Raw genomic sequence first — 16,769 nt, 5'->3', positions numbered from 1 at the left:
ATGCCTAGATATTGAGTAATTGTGGATTTCAATGCCTGTTCTTACCTGATATGTTTACAGGTGCATAATAATTGATAATAAAAATTGATGTCATTTATATTAAACAAAGACATGTTACAAATAAACATTTTAATAGTAAATTGAACATTTCACCAAAAGTTGAAATGTCTGAAGCTGAATGAAACCTGCATAAAATTTACCAGTTTGGCACATATGATACACATTTTTCATATTCCCTAAAAGACGGAGTAAAAGAGGAAAGAAACATTGACATCCTGTGGGTAGAGGTGGTTGTTTTAGGTCAGAAAATGGTAAACACTGTGATTCGCAAAATGCTTACTTTCTGTTCCTAATGTGTTCTGATTGCAGAATTACAAACACTTCGAATATAACAACATAAGAGCGGTTACTATTTGATAAGGCGTTTTTATATTTAGTTTCAAGCGTCTTTCGGTGGCTGGTACGTAAATGTAGTTTACGTTAAGAAAAGAATCAAAAGTAAGTAATTTGTTTTACTATACACTTTCGTGATTTGGTGTCAGGAGGGATGATCATTCCGATAATAAGCACGGATGCCCTCTGGTGGATATTAAAAAACAAACACGTACGCCGCATTTAATGCTTTCATGCAAATTGTCGAGGGAATTGCATAAGTAACAGTAAAATGAATAGAACGTTTTTGCACATGTAGAAAGTAAACCAGAGTAGGAATATAAACGTTGTGCAGCTCCCAGAAAGACAATCGCTGTCTGCACCAAAAGGAAATTTCCTTTTGAAATAAGACAACGCATTTCAGATTAATATAAATGAATCATTTATTCATTATTTAATGAACTTGCAACTTGTGGAATGCAAGCGCAATTCTTCTGCCACAAACAATAACAAAATACATTTAAACCAAAAAGCAACACAGCCGATCCTTCAGTTGCAATTGAGATCATAAACATACAGTCTTTGTTACCGCTTATGCACATTAACTTTAATGTAGCTGTGTAATTGGTCTTAAAATTAGATAAATTTCTGTTAATGAAGAATACGCTGATTGAACTGAAATGGCTTATGGGTTTCAAAAAATGTAAATACGCATACACTCAAACTTTGTGTCCCTCTTGCCAATTGCTGAAACCACCAAGTGCCAGTCTGTACAACATCCTCAGAAAGTAAGAGAAAGAGAACACTTGGACTACAACAAAAAAAAAAAGGTATTTTTGTCTTGTTTGCCTATAGTCGGATTACAGAATTGCATTGATTCTACAGACATTAACTTTTCCAAAGCAGCCAAATTTAGGGACAGAAGTGATGTGTGTCTCCAGTTCCCCCGTTACTGTGGTAACTGAAGGAGAGTTCCCTGTCCGGATGGCAAGTAGGTAACATTACGAGAGCGGCTGAGCTGGAAGGCAATGTCTTCCGCTGCCTCCAACTTTCTCAGCTCCACCAGACCATTACCAGACTCTGCCAGAGAATTAGCGATCAACAGAGCAGCCTGGGAATCTCCAGCAGCCGATATTATGGCAGCCTGCTTCTGCTGTTCAGCCTGAGAGACAAATGCAGATAGAATGTTGCTTATAAAAACAACAGATAAATAGCATAACATGATTTCTTAAATGCTTACGATTTAGTTTATTTAAAGGTTTTACAATCTAATGGTCATGGTGTAAATATTCAATTCAAAGTCTTTCTTACCTTTTCTACAACAAACCTGGCTCTCTCAGCCTCCTGCTGTGCAACCTGCTTCAACTCAACAGCTTCTGTGAACTCCTTTCCAAATGTCAGATGTGTCTGAGGTAACATAGCATAAGGGTGAAACACTGGAGGGGACAGAGAATGTGAAATATAAACTAAAATAGGGAGAAGTCTTTACCAAGGAGACGTCATCAAGGATGAGGCCGAAGGTTGATGCCCTTTCTGTCAGATCCTCACTGACTTGCCTGGACACCAGCTCTCTCTGAGTAATAAGCTCACCTGCATCAAAACGGGCCTGTGGAAACAAACAAAAGCTTTCGTGTTAGTATCATCTATTTAACTTCTGCCATCAAGTCCAAGCTACTTCACCAATACTCACCACTACAGCCTTCAGCACTTCAGTAGTGATGGAAGGAAGAACCCTTTCATCGTAGTCCTCACCAATGCTGGTAAAAATTCGTGGCAGCTGTGTTGCAAGAGGCCTAAACAGAATCCTGAGTGTGATGTTTACATTCTGCAAGTCTAACATGGACAAAGACAGACCATTAGGCATACTTAGAGGACAGAGATGATAAACACAAATGGAACGGACAGAGAATATAGACAATCATAGAATAAAGGGAGAACATCAGAAAGAGAGAGAACTAAATCTCATGTACCTTTGCTGCCCGTAATGACAGGCACGTTGCGTGGACGGGACCTGCAGTCAAAGATGATTGGCTTCTGAACCCATGGTATAAGGAAATGTGTGCCTTCCCCAACAACAATATCTTGCACACCTCGAAACCGGTCAAAGATGACTGCCCTGTGGCCTGCATCGACTAAAAGAAGAAACACAGAGTTCAGTTTTAGAGATATACGATGCTTACTTTATATGATACATTACTTGCAAATAATAATTACCATTAAACAGAGCGGAGTTAACGACACCTCCTCCAACAGCCAAGGCTAATCCCAATTTTCCAATTGACTCGAAGAGTTTCGCCATTGCAACAATGTGACAGTCCTGGTAACAGAAGCACATTCAGCGTGACTTATGAAAATCAAATGTAATGCACACAATCAGTTCACTATATCTCTACGATTACTGGCGTTCAGATGGATCTTATAAATGCATTGAATTATCCAAACATTCCGACCCGTAAGCTTTGAAATGACACTGACATGAATGAAATACGCATGGTCACGGAAAAACTGTTGTCAAGTTAAAATTACAATTATAACATTGTACAGATTCTCGGTTAAACAGCTTGCGTAAACAAAATAACAAATATAAAAAAATCAGGATTTAAACTAATCCTGCACTAGTAAAGTTAGCTGATTTAATTCAACTAGCTTGCTACACGCTAACGCTTCAATTCACATGCATTCATGCCTTGCCGCCAGATTTAAATTTAGAAAAGGCATTTGTCATGCTTGTTGCTCTTTTAACAGTATGATTATTTGAGTTTACGAAATACCACGTATTATTATATATTCTTTTAACAACGTGATGACTTACCCCTGTACTGTTAGATCACTATGACCTCCACCACCGGAGTCTGCGCGTGAAACATATAAACCAGAGGCGAAGGAGCATGCGCGTGAACTTGAACAAGGACTTCTCTGGTTGGATAGAGGGAAGTAGAAAGAAACGCCCCCTTAAGTATCAACGCATGTGATTGCTGCTTTATGTACCGACGCTTTTTGCATTATGCTTCAACAAAACAGAGAAAGTAGAGCCGAAATACAACAATATATATAACGATAAACACAAAGAGTCAGGGCTTAGGATATTAATCACATAAATATGTTGAGATTCACATCAAGAGAGGGGTTTTGTTGGAGCATGGCTTTCTTCTTGTGTAAATTTTAAATAATCTTAATAAAAATATATTTTCAGTAAAACAAATGCTTAGTTCTTGGGTATTTACATTTATGAATATAAAATTAGCAACAATTAAAAGAAAATAGTTGTTTACTTTTCTTTTATTAGATAAAACCAAATCTAACGTTTTTAAACGCAGAAAAAAGTGCGATCAATGCTAAATCATTAATTTATTAGTCTAGAAAAAGTAATTAGGTGCCATAATAAAGGTGCATCACAATAATATAGTTAACTTATTACTGGTTTAAAAAATACCTAGTTGATTTTACCCTTGTTTGAAAGCAAAACGCCTCCAATTTTTCAGATAAAAAAATCTAGGCCACCATAAAAAGTCATAATTTTGAGATTATTGCTGAAAGACGACATTGTGCTGCCATTAGAACCTTACTGAAGACCAGGGAGGGGCACCTATGGTAAGTGATTAAATTATTAAATGGCATAAATTAAATGATTAAATTTAAATAATAAAAAATAATAATACATAAGTATAATTGTGAATCGTCCCTCTACGAAATGAAATCATATTTAGAACACGGGGAATTCACACTTAGTTCTCACACGTTTAATAGCCAGCTGGCCATCTGGACTACTGGGGCATTCCCGGTGGGCCGCGGGCTATGTGAGCCGGTGTGCATGTTTATTTATCGCAACTATATTAATTAAATCAGTCAAACGTCAGTCAATGCAACTTTGGTGGCATATAGCAGAAGCTAGCAGCAAGTAAGCTAAGCAAATGAGTTGAGCTTGTGATGAAGTGTATCTATTGCGTTTGTTTATTTTTGGCATGCTGTATGCACAGAAATATGGGATCAAAATTGATTTTGTTTGTGATGTGGAATGTTTCAGTTTTTTGCGGTATAATTTTAAACGTGTTTACATTTTTGATTCACTTCATTAATTTTCAATCCGTGACCACGTTGTTTGTTATAATTTTTTTTGCATATGCCGCTCAGCTTTTTACTCTATTATTTTACACGTGTTTTTTATGTTTTTATTTACCCTTATTATTTTTCAGACCATGACCACAATAGTTGTGGTGGGATTCTGATCCCATAACCCTGGGTTAAGCATGTGCACAATGGCTATAAATAGCCATCATCAATGGATTTCTGATATTATGAAAAAGAAACACGGCGGGAGAAAGCAATTGAGACTGAGGCAAACTTTCCTCTCTACAGTGGATTCACTGATGTGCTGAAAATTACTTAAATTGAAATAAAAAAATAGATAAATGTACAAATAAACAAATAAATTAACCATTAAATAAATGAAACAACATTAATCATATCAGTAAGATAGATCAACAATGGCTATTCAAATCATAATTTAGATTTTTTTTTTTAATTATGACTTTTTAAGAGCCTGATTTTTTTTCACGTGGCGGAAAGGAACTTCCATATGTTTCAGATCTATAAGAGAGATCAACAATGGCGATTTTTGTCATAATTATGATTTTTAACTCATAATTTAGATATTTCATCTCATAATTATGACTTTCAATCTCATAATTACATTTACATTTAGGCATTTGGCAGACGCTTTTTTCCAAAGCGACTTAGCATTACCCTATACATCATAGGTATCTGCAATCCCCTGGGTCGAACCCACAACCTTGCGTTGTTAATTATGATTTTTAAGAGTCTTAGTTTTTTATAAAGTGGCGGACATGTGCTTCCATAATATCTATGACTTGCAAACAGTAAACCACGTGGTATTGTGACTCATCTACGGAAGATCCTACCCCAGTGCCCATAAAGACACACCTATCTAAGTACACGCCTACCTACAGTTTATTATAACGCAGTGTAGTCATACATCCCTCTTAAACTGACGAATCCAACATCGGATTGACAGTTTCAAGGATTTATTCTTCCTAAAGTGTAAGTCGAGTTTTCATTTGTTTTGCTTCGATCCAAATAATGACTTTAACCTCCATTGTATCTGTTGATTTTCAAATGAACGATAGGTCTACTTGCATACAGATCTGAGATCTTATTAACCGAGGAGACCGAGACGATGAGAGTTTCCTGTGAAAATCGTAGCACAGCAAAGGGAATAGATCCGTTATGATTTTAACGTGTACATAAATACAAAGCAAATAAACAATACTAGTTTAATCCACGAAGTTTAGCAAGAGTTTTAGGAATGTCTTTCAGTTGGCATGCGATACTTTTGTTTTAATGTGTTTTAACTTTAATGCAGGACTTCATTTCCGTGTTAACGTAAACGTTTTACGATTGGTCCATCTCAAACAAGGCCAGCCCACTTAATGCCGTCATAAAACGCAGCGTGAGTGTTTGATGCCAATAATTGTGGTAGAGAGTTTGACGAATCAACCTTATTACATATTTAGACACACACGATTTTAGTAAGAACACGACACTGTTTAGCTACTCGTTTCGTCAAGAGAAGTGACGTCCTCATTTGTTGAACGATATGGAAATAATGTTTTTGTCTAAAATGTGTGCATCAGTAATATGGTATTTGATCCCCATCTCATACAAGAACTCGTACCTCTAAGCAACATTTATGATTCGAGCATAAAGAAAGGCGGATGCTTATGGCACGTTTCCAAGCCATCATAAGCCATTTTAAAGACAATGCGGAGGTATTATCGTTCAGTGAGATTTTGATATTGATACATCCCTAGTAGCTATGTGTTTTGTAAATGTGCTTCGATTAACATAGATTTTTCCTGTTACAAACTGCAAGGCCTGATTAAATCAAAGATTTATCTAAACATTTTATCCATAAAATATTGGCGCAGTCACCTGTCTCTTAGCTGCCTTATCTTATATATACCCTAAGAGATAATGTTAACAAGTGGAGGCATGTACACTCATAAAACCTTAAAACAACCTTTGACCTCACAGATCACCCTAGAAAGCATTTTGACATTCACGTTCATTCATAACTAGAAACTAATATACTTATAAAGCTTATTAATAGAAGCACAAACAACCGACACGTTTCCTGTACAAGGATTGTAACAAAGGTTTGGTTTGTAATTTTTTTGCCAACAGTGCTTGTGTAGATTATACTAAACATGTGCAACTTCAATTTCTTCAAGATCTGTTTAACTTTGTTGTTTGTCCTTGTGTGCTTGTTGCAAGTAAAAAAGCTTTTCACTTTCTGATATTTAACGTGTTCTGTATGTTCTTCAAATAATACATCAGAGAGCTCCACAGAAAAGGCATGGATGCGTCAATCATCAGGATCCCACCTCACCACTACATCCATGTGTTGGATCAGAACACCAACATTGCGCGGGTGGAGATCGGCCCTCTCACCTACATCCGCCAGGACAATGAAAGGTAATAAAGAAAAGCTGCAAAGTAGGTGTTGTGCAAGTAAAGCACATACTCCCCAGGTTACAAGAGTGTTACTAGATAGATCATACTTAAAAACCAGTGCAGATGTTGTCTCTTCTTTATTGTGATTTCAAAATGTAAGGAGGGAGGGGATACTGGGAAAGTCTGTCAGAGGCACTTATTTCCCGTGAAGCTAAGCAACAGCTGATTGTGCATAATCATGTTTATTAATAGTATGTCGCTATATGTACATAGATGTTTCAGGTTTCATGGATTTATTTCAGTTCCTTGGCTGTTCTGTTTAGTTTTCCATTTTTGAGAGCACTGCATGTAAACAACACTGCATATTGCTAGGAAGTGCATATATTCTAGGAGGCTTGTTCAAATAACTTATCAGCTACATTTTTTATATGCTTTTACAACTGTATACAAACTTGTACATCTAAAACTCACTCAACCCCCCCCCCAAACTTTCTCTACCAGGGTTCTCTTTTCTCCACTGGGTATGAAAATGGTGCCACCTCGGCATTACTGTGTTGTTCTTAACCCTGTTCTTCGTGATGATGAGGGCCAAGTTCAGTTTGATAGATCCGGTCAAGCCAAGCTCCGACACGCTGACCTGGAGATCCGTCTGACCCAGGAACCGTTCCCTCTCTATCCTGGAGAAGAGATTCAAAAGGTATGAAGATATTCTTCATGTGATGTCCTGGTTTTAATGTTTGTGGCTAAAGGGCTCAGACGTGTGGTGGGTGTCGATAGCCTGTGCTTTCTGTAAAGAAAACATTCGTACCACACCCATAATCGTTTTTCTATTAGCTCATACTGTACACTGATATTTTACATCGACCGTAAAGACTGTGTCTCTTTCTCTCATTCTTACAGGATGTGACACCACTGCAGATTGTGTACCCAGACACAGCCTTGCGCCTGCAGTCCCTGCTGGATTTTGAGGAGGAGGGAGGAGAGAAGAGAGTAGCGGGAGATGAGTGGTTGTTTGAAGGACCAGGTACTACTGCAGCACAACCACAAACCACCTGACATTTAACTTCTATGCAATAATCACCGGTTCATTGGAGACAGCAGGTTAAAATATTGAAGTTAAAAGGTGAGGGGAAATGAAAGCTAAAGAGGTTGTTCCTCATGGTGAATTTGTAAATAGTAGAATGCTTTGTGAAGATGAAATAGCTTGTGAACGAAAGCTTTATTCCCTCACCATGCAATACATTTTCCTTATTGTAACAAAACAACAATAAGCCAAATGCATAAACCAAATGTTAACTGTCTGTTAACGTCCGGCAGGCACGTATATTCCCAGGAAAGAGGTGGCAGTGCTGGAAGTCATTAAGGCAACTGTAATCAGAGAGAACCAAGCCATTCGTCTCAGAGCACGTAAAGAGGGTCTGGACCGAGGCGGAGTCCAGAGAGTTACAGGTGTGAGACCACATACACAAAAACACAAACAGACGATGTTTTGCATGTGATTTGATTGCACAATGTAACTCTAAATGTGTGTCTCAGGTGAGGAGTGGCAGGTCAGTAAGGTGGGAGCTTACCTGCCTGGGGCTCATGAAGAGGTTGTGGAGATTGTCAATGCTTTCATCCTCACAGACAAGGTACTCTCTCTCTTTCTCCCTTGTCTTGTCATGGCGTTTAGTAAAATAAACAGACAATGCCTCCGTGTTCTCTTTGCTAATTGTCTGCTGGAAGGGTTTTCGTGCATGTATTTGATGGCTTTCTTTAGTTTAGAATGACACTTGGAGTAATGTCCCCTTCCCTCACTGCCCTTCAAGTGCTTAAATCCCCTATGGGATTACCAGTCATTTTAATTCCTCTCCACTCTCGCCACTGATTAATTGGCTCTGCGAAAAGGTTAACATATAGCAAACAGTAATTATAAAGGAAGGTCTTCGACTTATAAAATCACAGCCTCAAGGTCAATGTCTTCACTTTGGTAGAATGCCTTGCACGTGCGAGCACTTCGCGCGTTCCGCGATGCTGGGGGCCGGGACCGCCGTACCGGAGAGGAGTGGCTAGTGACCGTGGCCGACAGAGAAGCTCATATACCCTCTGTTGCCGAGGAGGTTGTCGGGGTGGTTGAAGTGACGACACTAAACAGAAGGCAGTACTGTGTGATTCTGGACCCTGTGGGGCATGATGGAAAACCTCAGCTCGGACAGAAGAGAGTGGTGAAGGTGAACACACGATTGCTATTTGTACAACAACAAATATTAATTATAGGATTTAGTAAAGTATTTTTTAATACAGTATTCAAAGCATGAGGGTGATATACACTTGGCCTCAGTTCTTGTTTAAACAAATGTAATGTTTTGTGTGTCTCTCTCTCTCTCTCTCTCTCTCTCTCTCTCTAAAACTCATACTGTAGGGTGAGCGTTCATTCTTTCTGAGGCCAGGTGAGGAATTGGAGAATGGCATTCAGGATGTGTACGTGCTGTCTGAAGAGGAGGGGCTTGTTCTCCGTGCCGTGGAGGCCTTTATCGACACAGAAGGGGTACCTGACATGTTTGATCATCAATAATTAAATACTGAATGTTTTTTTTTACTATATAATGAACTACCACTCGCAAGTTCAGTGTACAAGGCAAAGCAACATTGCACATAATTAAAGGACACATCCTAAAACACCTGCTCTCTGCAATAGGAAATAAGGAAGAGCTCTAATGTATTCAAATAGTATTCAAACTAAATCCAAAGTAAAGCCTAAAACTCCAGGGCGGAGACCGAGAGATTGTGAAACAAAAGAAAACAAATAGAGTTCGGGTGTGTTAACATGACAGACGTTACATGTTCTTCAAGAGCTCTGTTGTTATGCCCTTTGTACCCACTGGTTGTTATGACCCTTCCCCCAAAAAAAGGCATATACTGCATTCTGAAAATCTTTGAAAGCACATGTATATTCCAAGGGAGGCGTCTGTTAGTATAGAGAAGGTTTCATTGTGTTGTTCTTTTGACGCTGATTCATAATTCATGTGTGTGTGAACAGGAAGAGCTTGATTCTGGATCGCTAAACAAACATAATATATTATGTTTTAAATGCATAGTGACAGAAAGAGGGAGGTGTTCACTAAGGATGGATCGAGTTATTATTTGCACATGCAGTCTGCATTGTTAGTACCAACTAAGGGAATAATGCATAGAGGGTAATGGAGTTAATATGCACAAACATTGCACAGGCTCGCAGGAAATTGTGATCTGGCACACTAAAGCATTGTAATCCAGAAACCTGAATCAGCTCTTTAAAATGCCAAAATTACACTCGACTACAGCGGGTGACTTGGTGTGTGCCCGGTTATTATGCTCATCCCTGTTACTTCATGGTTGTTTGAAGAATTACTGCTGTCATGATTGCTCAAAGAAAAAGGAGACATTCATAAATATAAAATGCTTTGAGAGTTTGCTCTAAACATTATCTTATCAAAACTTTATAAACATGATCACAGGTGAATAATGAATAAGAATAACATTACAGAAGTAGTACAACTTCAAGAGAGTTCAAATGAGTGTCTCTTTAGGGTACATCATTTCCTTCATTAACTGATTCCCTTCCCCTCATCCCTGTTATAAACTTTTATTCCCATCCTCATTCGTTTGTTTTTGTTGATTTTGTGAATTCGTTTTTTTGCAATTTGTTTCATTTACCCTTCCTTACACACACACACACACACACACACACACACACATAAATATGCACACAGTCTTTGCCGCTTGTGCAGCAGTGTCAGTCCCCCCCTTACACTAATCTTTGCCATTGTTACTCCTCCCTCGTCCTTTCTTTCGCCCCGCGCCTTTCCTCATTGCTTCAGCAGGAAGAAGAAACAGAAGAGGAAGAAGGAAGCCGCACCAAAAAGAAGGGGATCCAGCGTCGTCCGGGTGACCGCTGGATGCTGCGTGGCCCAATCGAATATGTGCCACCCGCCTCCGTAGAGGTGTTGATGCGACGTGAGGCCATCCCACTGGATGAGAATGAGGGAATTTACGTCCGTGACATCAAAACTGGAAAGGCAAGATTTTAGAGAGTTCATTCTGATTTTATGACTCTTATTTGAGATTGTTGTACATTTTATAAAGAGTATTCACATGTGACAGGAAAGACATGAAATTATTCTTGACTTGTTTATTAAAGGATATTTTGAGTTTAATTTCAGTTAAAGAAATAGTTCAACCTCAAAATTCTGTCATTATTCTTTCTCCTTCTTTTGAGAAAACCAAAATAAATTTTTTGCATTTTTATTTTAAAAATATCTTTCTTATAAAATGGAAGTGAATGGGAATTCATTAAAGAGTTTGACAGCCACAGTTTGCTTACACTTTTATGACACATTTTCTGTTCTGTTTTAAAATTAAATGGCAGAATACAGTTTTTTTTGTGTTTAACTGTTCCTTTAATAGTTTGAAGTAGCAAAATTGAACTAATAAGGGTTTCATTTAGGCCTTAAGTAAAATGTATTATTTCTCCCGAGGGAATGAAGTGATTTTAGATTTATCCCATTTTAAAAAACTTGCAGAAACCCCACTCATGATGTAAACATGTGATTCTCAGGTGCGTGCTATGATTGGCCAGACCTACATGCTAACACATGATGAGGAGTTGTGGGACAAGGAGCTTCCAGCCAATGTGGAGGCTCTTCTGAGTCAAGCCCGCGACCCGCTGGCTGACCGCTCCTCCCGTTTTGGACCAGTGTTACAGGCTGAGAGAAGTAAAAACCGCGTGGTCACTTTTCGTGTTCCACACAATGCGGCTGTTCAAGTTTACGACTACAGAGAGAAGAAGGCCAGGTACTTTAAGTAGAAGTTATTAAACTGACACATCTTACAGCTCATATTTTATTAGACGTTTTCCTTTTTGAATCAAGTTTTGAACATTGTTTTTCATTGTTTTATTGTTCAAAGGAATGATATAGATTATAATATAGTATAGATCGCAACTTTAATTATAATTATTCATTAATTCCTTTGAAATTGTACATGAGAACAATTGTAATGTAGTTTCATGATTTTGATGTTTTAAATAGCCTTAATTTCTAACTCTTTTCATCCCTCTCTCTTTCTGTTTCCCACAGGGTAGTGTTTGGTCCTGAATTGGTGATGTTGGGTCCCGATGAGCAGTTTACAGTTATGTCTTTATCTGGAGACAAGCCCAAACGTCCTAACGTTATCAAAACCATCTGTCTCCTGCTTGGCCCCGACTTTTGCACTGACATCATCACGATAGAAACAGCTGACCATGCCCGCTTGCAGCTTCAGCTCTCCTACAACTGGTATGTTTTGTGTTTTAAACCATGTCTATTATAGGCAATAGTATCAGTTAGTAATGCTTCTTGGCCAGTGCTTTGAATATCAGTTCTAAAGGCTTTCATTGCTCAAAGTCTACACAGTGTAAAACCTGATGACCGAATTCATGACTAATCAGCACAAGATGATGCAGGTTTAAGTAACTGTGTAAACAATTTTAAGTGTGATAAGCCCAGTAGTGAGTGGTCGTGGTTTGAAATCACGTCAAGATTTATCTGGCCTAACCAAAGATTTTGGGTTCAAACCCTTGTAAGAACAATCTTTAAAGAGATTTTAAGTATCCTCATTTCATTTTCTTTCCCTGTTAGGCACTTTGATGTCAAACAGTCTGCAGAGGCAGCCCAGGGTGCCGCTCTGTTCTCAGTGCCTGATTTTGTGGGCGATGCGTGTAAGGCCATTGCTTCAAGAATCCGAGGAGCTGTTGCTTCTGTGCAGTTTGATGACTTCCACAAGGTACATTACACACCTGTGTTTAATAACTTTATTTACCAAGTTTACTTGAATCACAGTAAGTCTTAGTTACGTTGGTCAGTATTGCTTTTCCCTGTCTGTCAAAATAGGAGCAATTTTTGTGTAGATGGCCCTTCTGCTTATCCACCCTTAATGTATAAATATATACTGTATTATATGTACACCTCTTAACTGAATATGAAGACAAAACTATACAAAAAGCACCAAATCATAATTGATATTTAAAGTGGACTCTATTTTATAAGAAGTCATCATATATTGTTGAATATAATCATACGATTTACTGTATTGACACAATCCCAAGGTTTTTTATCAGAAAATAGACAAGAGCACCTTCTAAATCACAGATTTCTATTTCATTTGTATTTGAAATATAGCCATTGTAAACTTGAGTTCGTACATTATCCGTCCTGTGTTGTCTTCGTTCAGATTTTTGTCAATAATGATGGCACCGGTGTTCTGATACACCACCCAAGCCTGAGGGTTGATGAGTATTTGCAGAGAAAGTTCTGATCTCCAGCAACTCCAGCATTCAAATATTGTTAAATTAACCCAGAACATTTTTATATTTTACCCAACAATTGGTTAAAACAACCAGCAGTTGCAGGAGTGTGTTCTTGTCACTTGTAACAAGAAAAGATGATATAAGAAACAATTAGAAAGCTGAAAAATAAAATGTAGAACTGCTTAAAAATATCTCATGAAAATTATAGAATCATTTTCCTACTATGGTAGTCCGTGATTTCCCAGAAATGTAATTTGCTAACATTCTACTGAATATTCTTCTCTGTCTCAATCAGAACCAAGTAAGCAAAGTGCATTAAAATCCTTTATTTGAAGGCTTGCCGTGGCTGTAATTGGTGGCAACCAAGACATGTTAAAATGTTTTCAAATTTATGTTAATAAACACCATGATAATATGTGTCTGTTTGTCTAAAAGAACTCCAACAGGATCATCTGTTCCTCTGTCTTTGGTTTCGATGACAAACTTGCGATGAGATCCAGCCTGCGGTTCAATCAGAACGGGTTAGTCATCACCAGCGTGGACATTCAATCTGTGGAGCCAGTGGACCAACGGACCCGTGACGCTCTGCAGAAGAGTGTACAACTAGCCATTGAGATCACCACCAATTCACAGGAAGCCACAGCACGGTAGAAAGCCAAAATGTCATTTTTACCTGAATAAAAAGATTCTGTCATTATTTATTTACTATCATGCCAGATCTACTGTTTTAGAATTAAAAGGATAGTTCATCCCAAAAAATATACTCTTGTGTATATTTGTGTATATACACCCTCTTGTCAGACCTGTATGACTTTCTTTATTCTGCAGAACACTTGTTGTGATCAAAAACATGTGTGATCACATGTGAAATTCATGTTTTTGGAACAGTTTTGTGTTAATCCCATGAAATGTCTCCACATGTGATCATGGGTTTTTAAATGTGATCTAATGGGTTTCTTTTCGGTAAGGGATGGTACCCATTCACCTTTATTGTATATAAACAAAACCGATGTTAATCAAGGGTTATTGGTTTTCTGCTACCAGCATTCTTTAAAATATCTTCTTTTGTGTTCTGCAAAAGAGAAATATCTCACTTTAATGAGATAAGATTTCTGTAATTGTGTTTTGTAATACTTATTTTCATGTTGTCTCTTTCTGTCAGACATGAGGCTGAGCGTCTGGAGCAGGAGGCTCGTGGCCGCCTAGAAAGGCAGAAGATCACAGACCAGGCAGAGGCAGAGAAGGCGAGAAAAGAGCTGCTGGAGCTGGAGGCCCAGAGGTATAAAATCTAATGCTAAAACAACACTTTTCAGGTTGGGGCATGTCAGTCATGATGTTAGTTGATTGTGATTGGTTTTGATTGTTTAATTGTGAACCGTGCCATTCAGTCACTGACATGTGTGCTATATTCAACATGTAATGCTTATTGACCCTGCTTGCTGTTGCTGTATGAGGCAACATGCTTATTTGAACATGCTAGAGTTCCCATCATTCTCTGTGACGACCTGAGAAAAATTATTAGTTACACACATGCACATATGCTGCTCTCCATTTTGTCACAGCTGTTGTTTTTTATAAGTGACCAAATTTGATCTCATATTTCAACAACATCACTGAAACTCAAATATTTGAAAGCCACTATTAAAATGCTATAAGTAGGAACTTAGATGTTTGATTAACCAGTTTTTAAGGAAGTCCAGCATTACCCTGATTTAGCACTTTTTTTTTAAGTTGGTCTGCACATTTTACTACTTCATGGTCAATAATCCAATAATCAGTAATGTTGTTTTGTGTGTCTCAGTGCTGCAGTGGAGAGCACAGGAGCAGCAAAGGCCGAAGCTCTATCCAGAGCCGAGGCAGCTCGTATACAGGGCGAGGCTGCTGTTGAAGAGGCCAAACTCAAAGCAGAAGCTCAGAGAATCGATGCTGTATGTCATTCACTCTTCTTCGCTCTGTTTTTTTCTGACACCGTAGTGTTTGTCATTTTTCCACGGTTGTTGACATACACTTACCTTCCTAGGAAGCTGAGCTGGCCCGTCTGTCTAAGGCACGGGATCAAGAACTAGGCTATAAGAAAGAGATGGACCGCCTGGAGGTAGATAAGCAACAAAAGATGGTTGAGATTGAGAGTCAGCGCTTCAACCAGCTAGTGAGCAGCCTGGGTACCGAAACTCTGAAGGAAATGGCTCGTGCTGGACCCGAACTACAGGTACATTAGGTTTAACAGGGTCTCTGAAAACCAAGGGTCTTTGAATGATCTGAATGAATAATGCAGTGATCTCACATCTAACATGTTTTCCTCCAGGTGAAGCTCCTGCAGTCTTTGGGCCTAAAGTCTACTCTTATCACAGATGGCACCTCCCCTATTAATCTCTTTACTACTGCCAATGGTTTTCTGGGGGCTCTGCAGGGCAAAGACGACCAAATTTAATAAAAAGAATAGACTAAGATGAAGAGGCATTATACTATACAAGATGCATCAATTAAACTGTGATGGTAGAACGCTTTAACCACCAACAGATATTACAAAGGTGAAAATGCAGCATTGCAATTACCTGCTGTAACACTTTATTCCATTCTATTTAACAATAGATTTCTTTTGTATTTACTAACATGTGGCTTTTCAGAAGACTTTGTGTCAATGTAAATGGGTAAAAAATTAAGTGCCTTTTGAGTTAAATTACTACAGCAGGTCTATGTTTTTCTGTACCCACTTTTAAGGGACTATTGCATTATCAAATATAAAATAAAATGAATTTCTCAACCGTATATTTTCATGTGATTTATTTAGCTGCGAAGCAAAATAATATCATGGTCTATGCATTGCATTTTTGAACAATATACAGACGTGCTCAAATTTGTTGGGACCCTTACTCATTGAAATAATGCTTCATTCCTCCTGAAGAGTGTGGAAATTAAAAGCTATTGTATCATGTATACTTGCATGCCTTTGGTTTGTCATAAAATAAAGCAAAGAAGCTGTGGAATGAGATGAATTATTGCTTATTCTACAAGTTATTCTAAAATGGCCTTGACACATTTGTTGGTACCCCTTAGAAAAGATAATACATTATTGGATTATAGGGCTATTTCAAAGTAATTTGTTTCTTTTTTAGTATCGCACATGTATCCAATCTTGTAATCTGTCATTCAGCCTATTTAAACGGTAAAGAAGTCACTGTGCTGTTTTGTGTCATTTTGTGCCCCACACTGAACATGGACCAGAGAAAGCAAAGGATAGAGTTGTCTGAAGAGCTCAGAAAGAAAATAATAGACAAGCATGGTAAAGGTAAAGGCTACAGTTTCTTATCACACCATCCGTCGCTTTTTGAGTAAAAGTGGGCTCGATGGAAGAAGACCCAGAAGGACTCCACTTTTAAAGGAAAACCGTAAATAAGCCAGACTGGAATTTGCTCAAATTCATGTTGACAAGCCACAATCCTTCTGGGAGAATGTCCTTTGGACAGATGAGTAAAACCTGGAGCTTTTTGGCAAGTCTCATCAGCTCTGTTCACATATGAAAAAAATCAAACTTTCAAAGAAGTGAACACATTACCTACAATGAAACATGGAGGAGCCACAAAACATCGTTTATTTTTTTTGGAAAGAGCTGAAACTTGCA

At 38.2% G+C, this 16,769-nt stretch overlaps 2 protein-coding genes across 3 annotated transcripts; one reads left to right on the top strand and one right to left on the bottom strand.

The window, feature by feature from the left end:
* Positions 1-797: 797 nt before the first annotated feature.
* On the bottom strand, positions 798-3,391 carry phb (prohibitin). Its single transcript, XM_079456206.1, has 7 exons — positions 3,185-3,391; positions 2,587-2,689; positions 2,343-2,504; positions 2,063-2,205; positions 1,862-1,978; positions 1,684-1,779; positions 798-1,534 (listed from the first exon to the last, which is right to left on the bottom strand). The coding sequence occupies exons 2-7, from the start codon at positions 2,669-2,671 to the stop codon at positions 1,322-1,324; spliced, it is 816 nt and encodes a 271-aa protein (XP_079312332.1). The 5' UTR covers positions 2,672-2,689; positions 3,185-3,391; the 3' UTR covers positions 798-1,321.
* A 1,920-nt stretch (positions 3,392-5,311) lies between these two features.
* Positions 5,312-15,916, top strand: mvp (major vault protein). 2 transcript variants are annotated; one of them, XM_079457050.1, is made up of 17 exons: positions 5,312-5,430; positions 6,727-6,864; positions 7,345-7,540; positions 7,744-7,867; positions 8,161-8,292; positions 8,380-8,474; positions 8,817-9,053; positions 9,245-9,370; positions 10,686-10,880; positions 11,420-11,655; positions 11,940-12,137; positions 12,480-12,624; positions 13,583-13,794; positions 14,310-14,426; positions 14,949-15,075; positions 15,168-15,356; positions 15,453-15,916. In XM_079457050.1, the coding sequence occupies exons 2-17, from the start codon at positions 6,746-6,748 to the stop codon at positions 15,576-15,578; spliced, it is 2,574 nt and encodes an 857-aa protein (XP_079313176.1). In that variant the 5' UTR covers positions 5,312-5,430; positions 6,727-6,745; the 3' UTR covers positions 15,579-15,916. The 2 variants fall into 2 exon arrangements, with proteins under 2 accessions (XP_079313176.1, XP_079313175.1); XM_079457049.1 differs by having other exon boundaries at positions 10,683-10,880.
* The last annotated feature ends 853 nt before the right edge of the window (positions 15,917-16,769 follow it).

This window comes from Barbatula barbatula, assembly GCF_947034865.1.
Source record: "Barbatula barbatula genome assembly, chromosome: 5".
NCBI classification, from domain to species: Eukaryota; Metazoa; Chordata; class Actinopteri; order Cypriniformes; family Nemacheilidae; genus Barbatula; species Barbatula barbatula.
The sequence above is the reverse complement of the archived record's forward strand: the minus strand, read 5'-3'. Positions and strand labels throughout refer to the sequence as shown.

What these genes read in the sequence shown, in the direction of transcription:
- phb (XM_079456206.1), bottom strand. Translation starts at nt 2,671, where the DNA reads ATGGCGAAACTCTTCGAGTCAATTGGAAAATTGGGATTAGCCTTGGCT. An exon ending in TCCTTGATGACGTCTCCTTG is followed by an intron (nt 1,780 to 1,861) that starts GTAAAGACTTCT and finishes ATGTTACCTCAG; the next exon opens with ACACATCTGACATTTGGAAA. An exon ending in CCAGGTTTGTTGTAGAAAAG is followed by an intron (nt 1,535 to 1,683) that starts GTAAGAAAGACT and finishes TTTGTCTCTCAG; the next exon opens with GCTGAACAGCAGAAGCAGGC.
- mvp (XM_079457049.1), top strand. Translation starts at nt 6,746, where the DNA reads ATGGATGCGTCAATCATCAGGATCCCACCTCACCACTACATCCATGTG. An exon ending in GTGACATCAAAACTGGAAAG is followed by an intron (nt 10,881 to 11,419) that starts GCAAGATTTTAG and finishes TGTGATTCTCAG; the next exon opens with GTGCGTGCTATGATTGGCCA. An exon ending in GTGCTGGACCCGAACTACAG is followed by an intron (nt 15,357 to 15,452) that starts GTACATTAGGTT and finishes GTTTTCCTCCAG; the next exon opens with GTGAAGCTCCTGCAGTCTTT.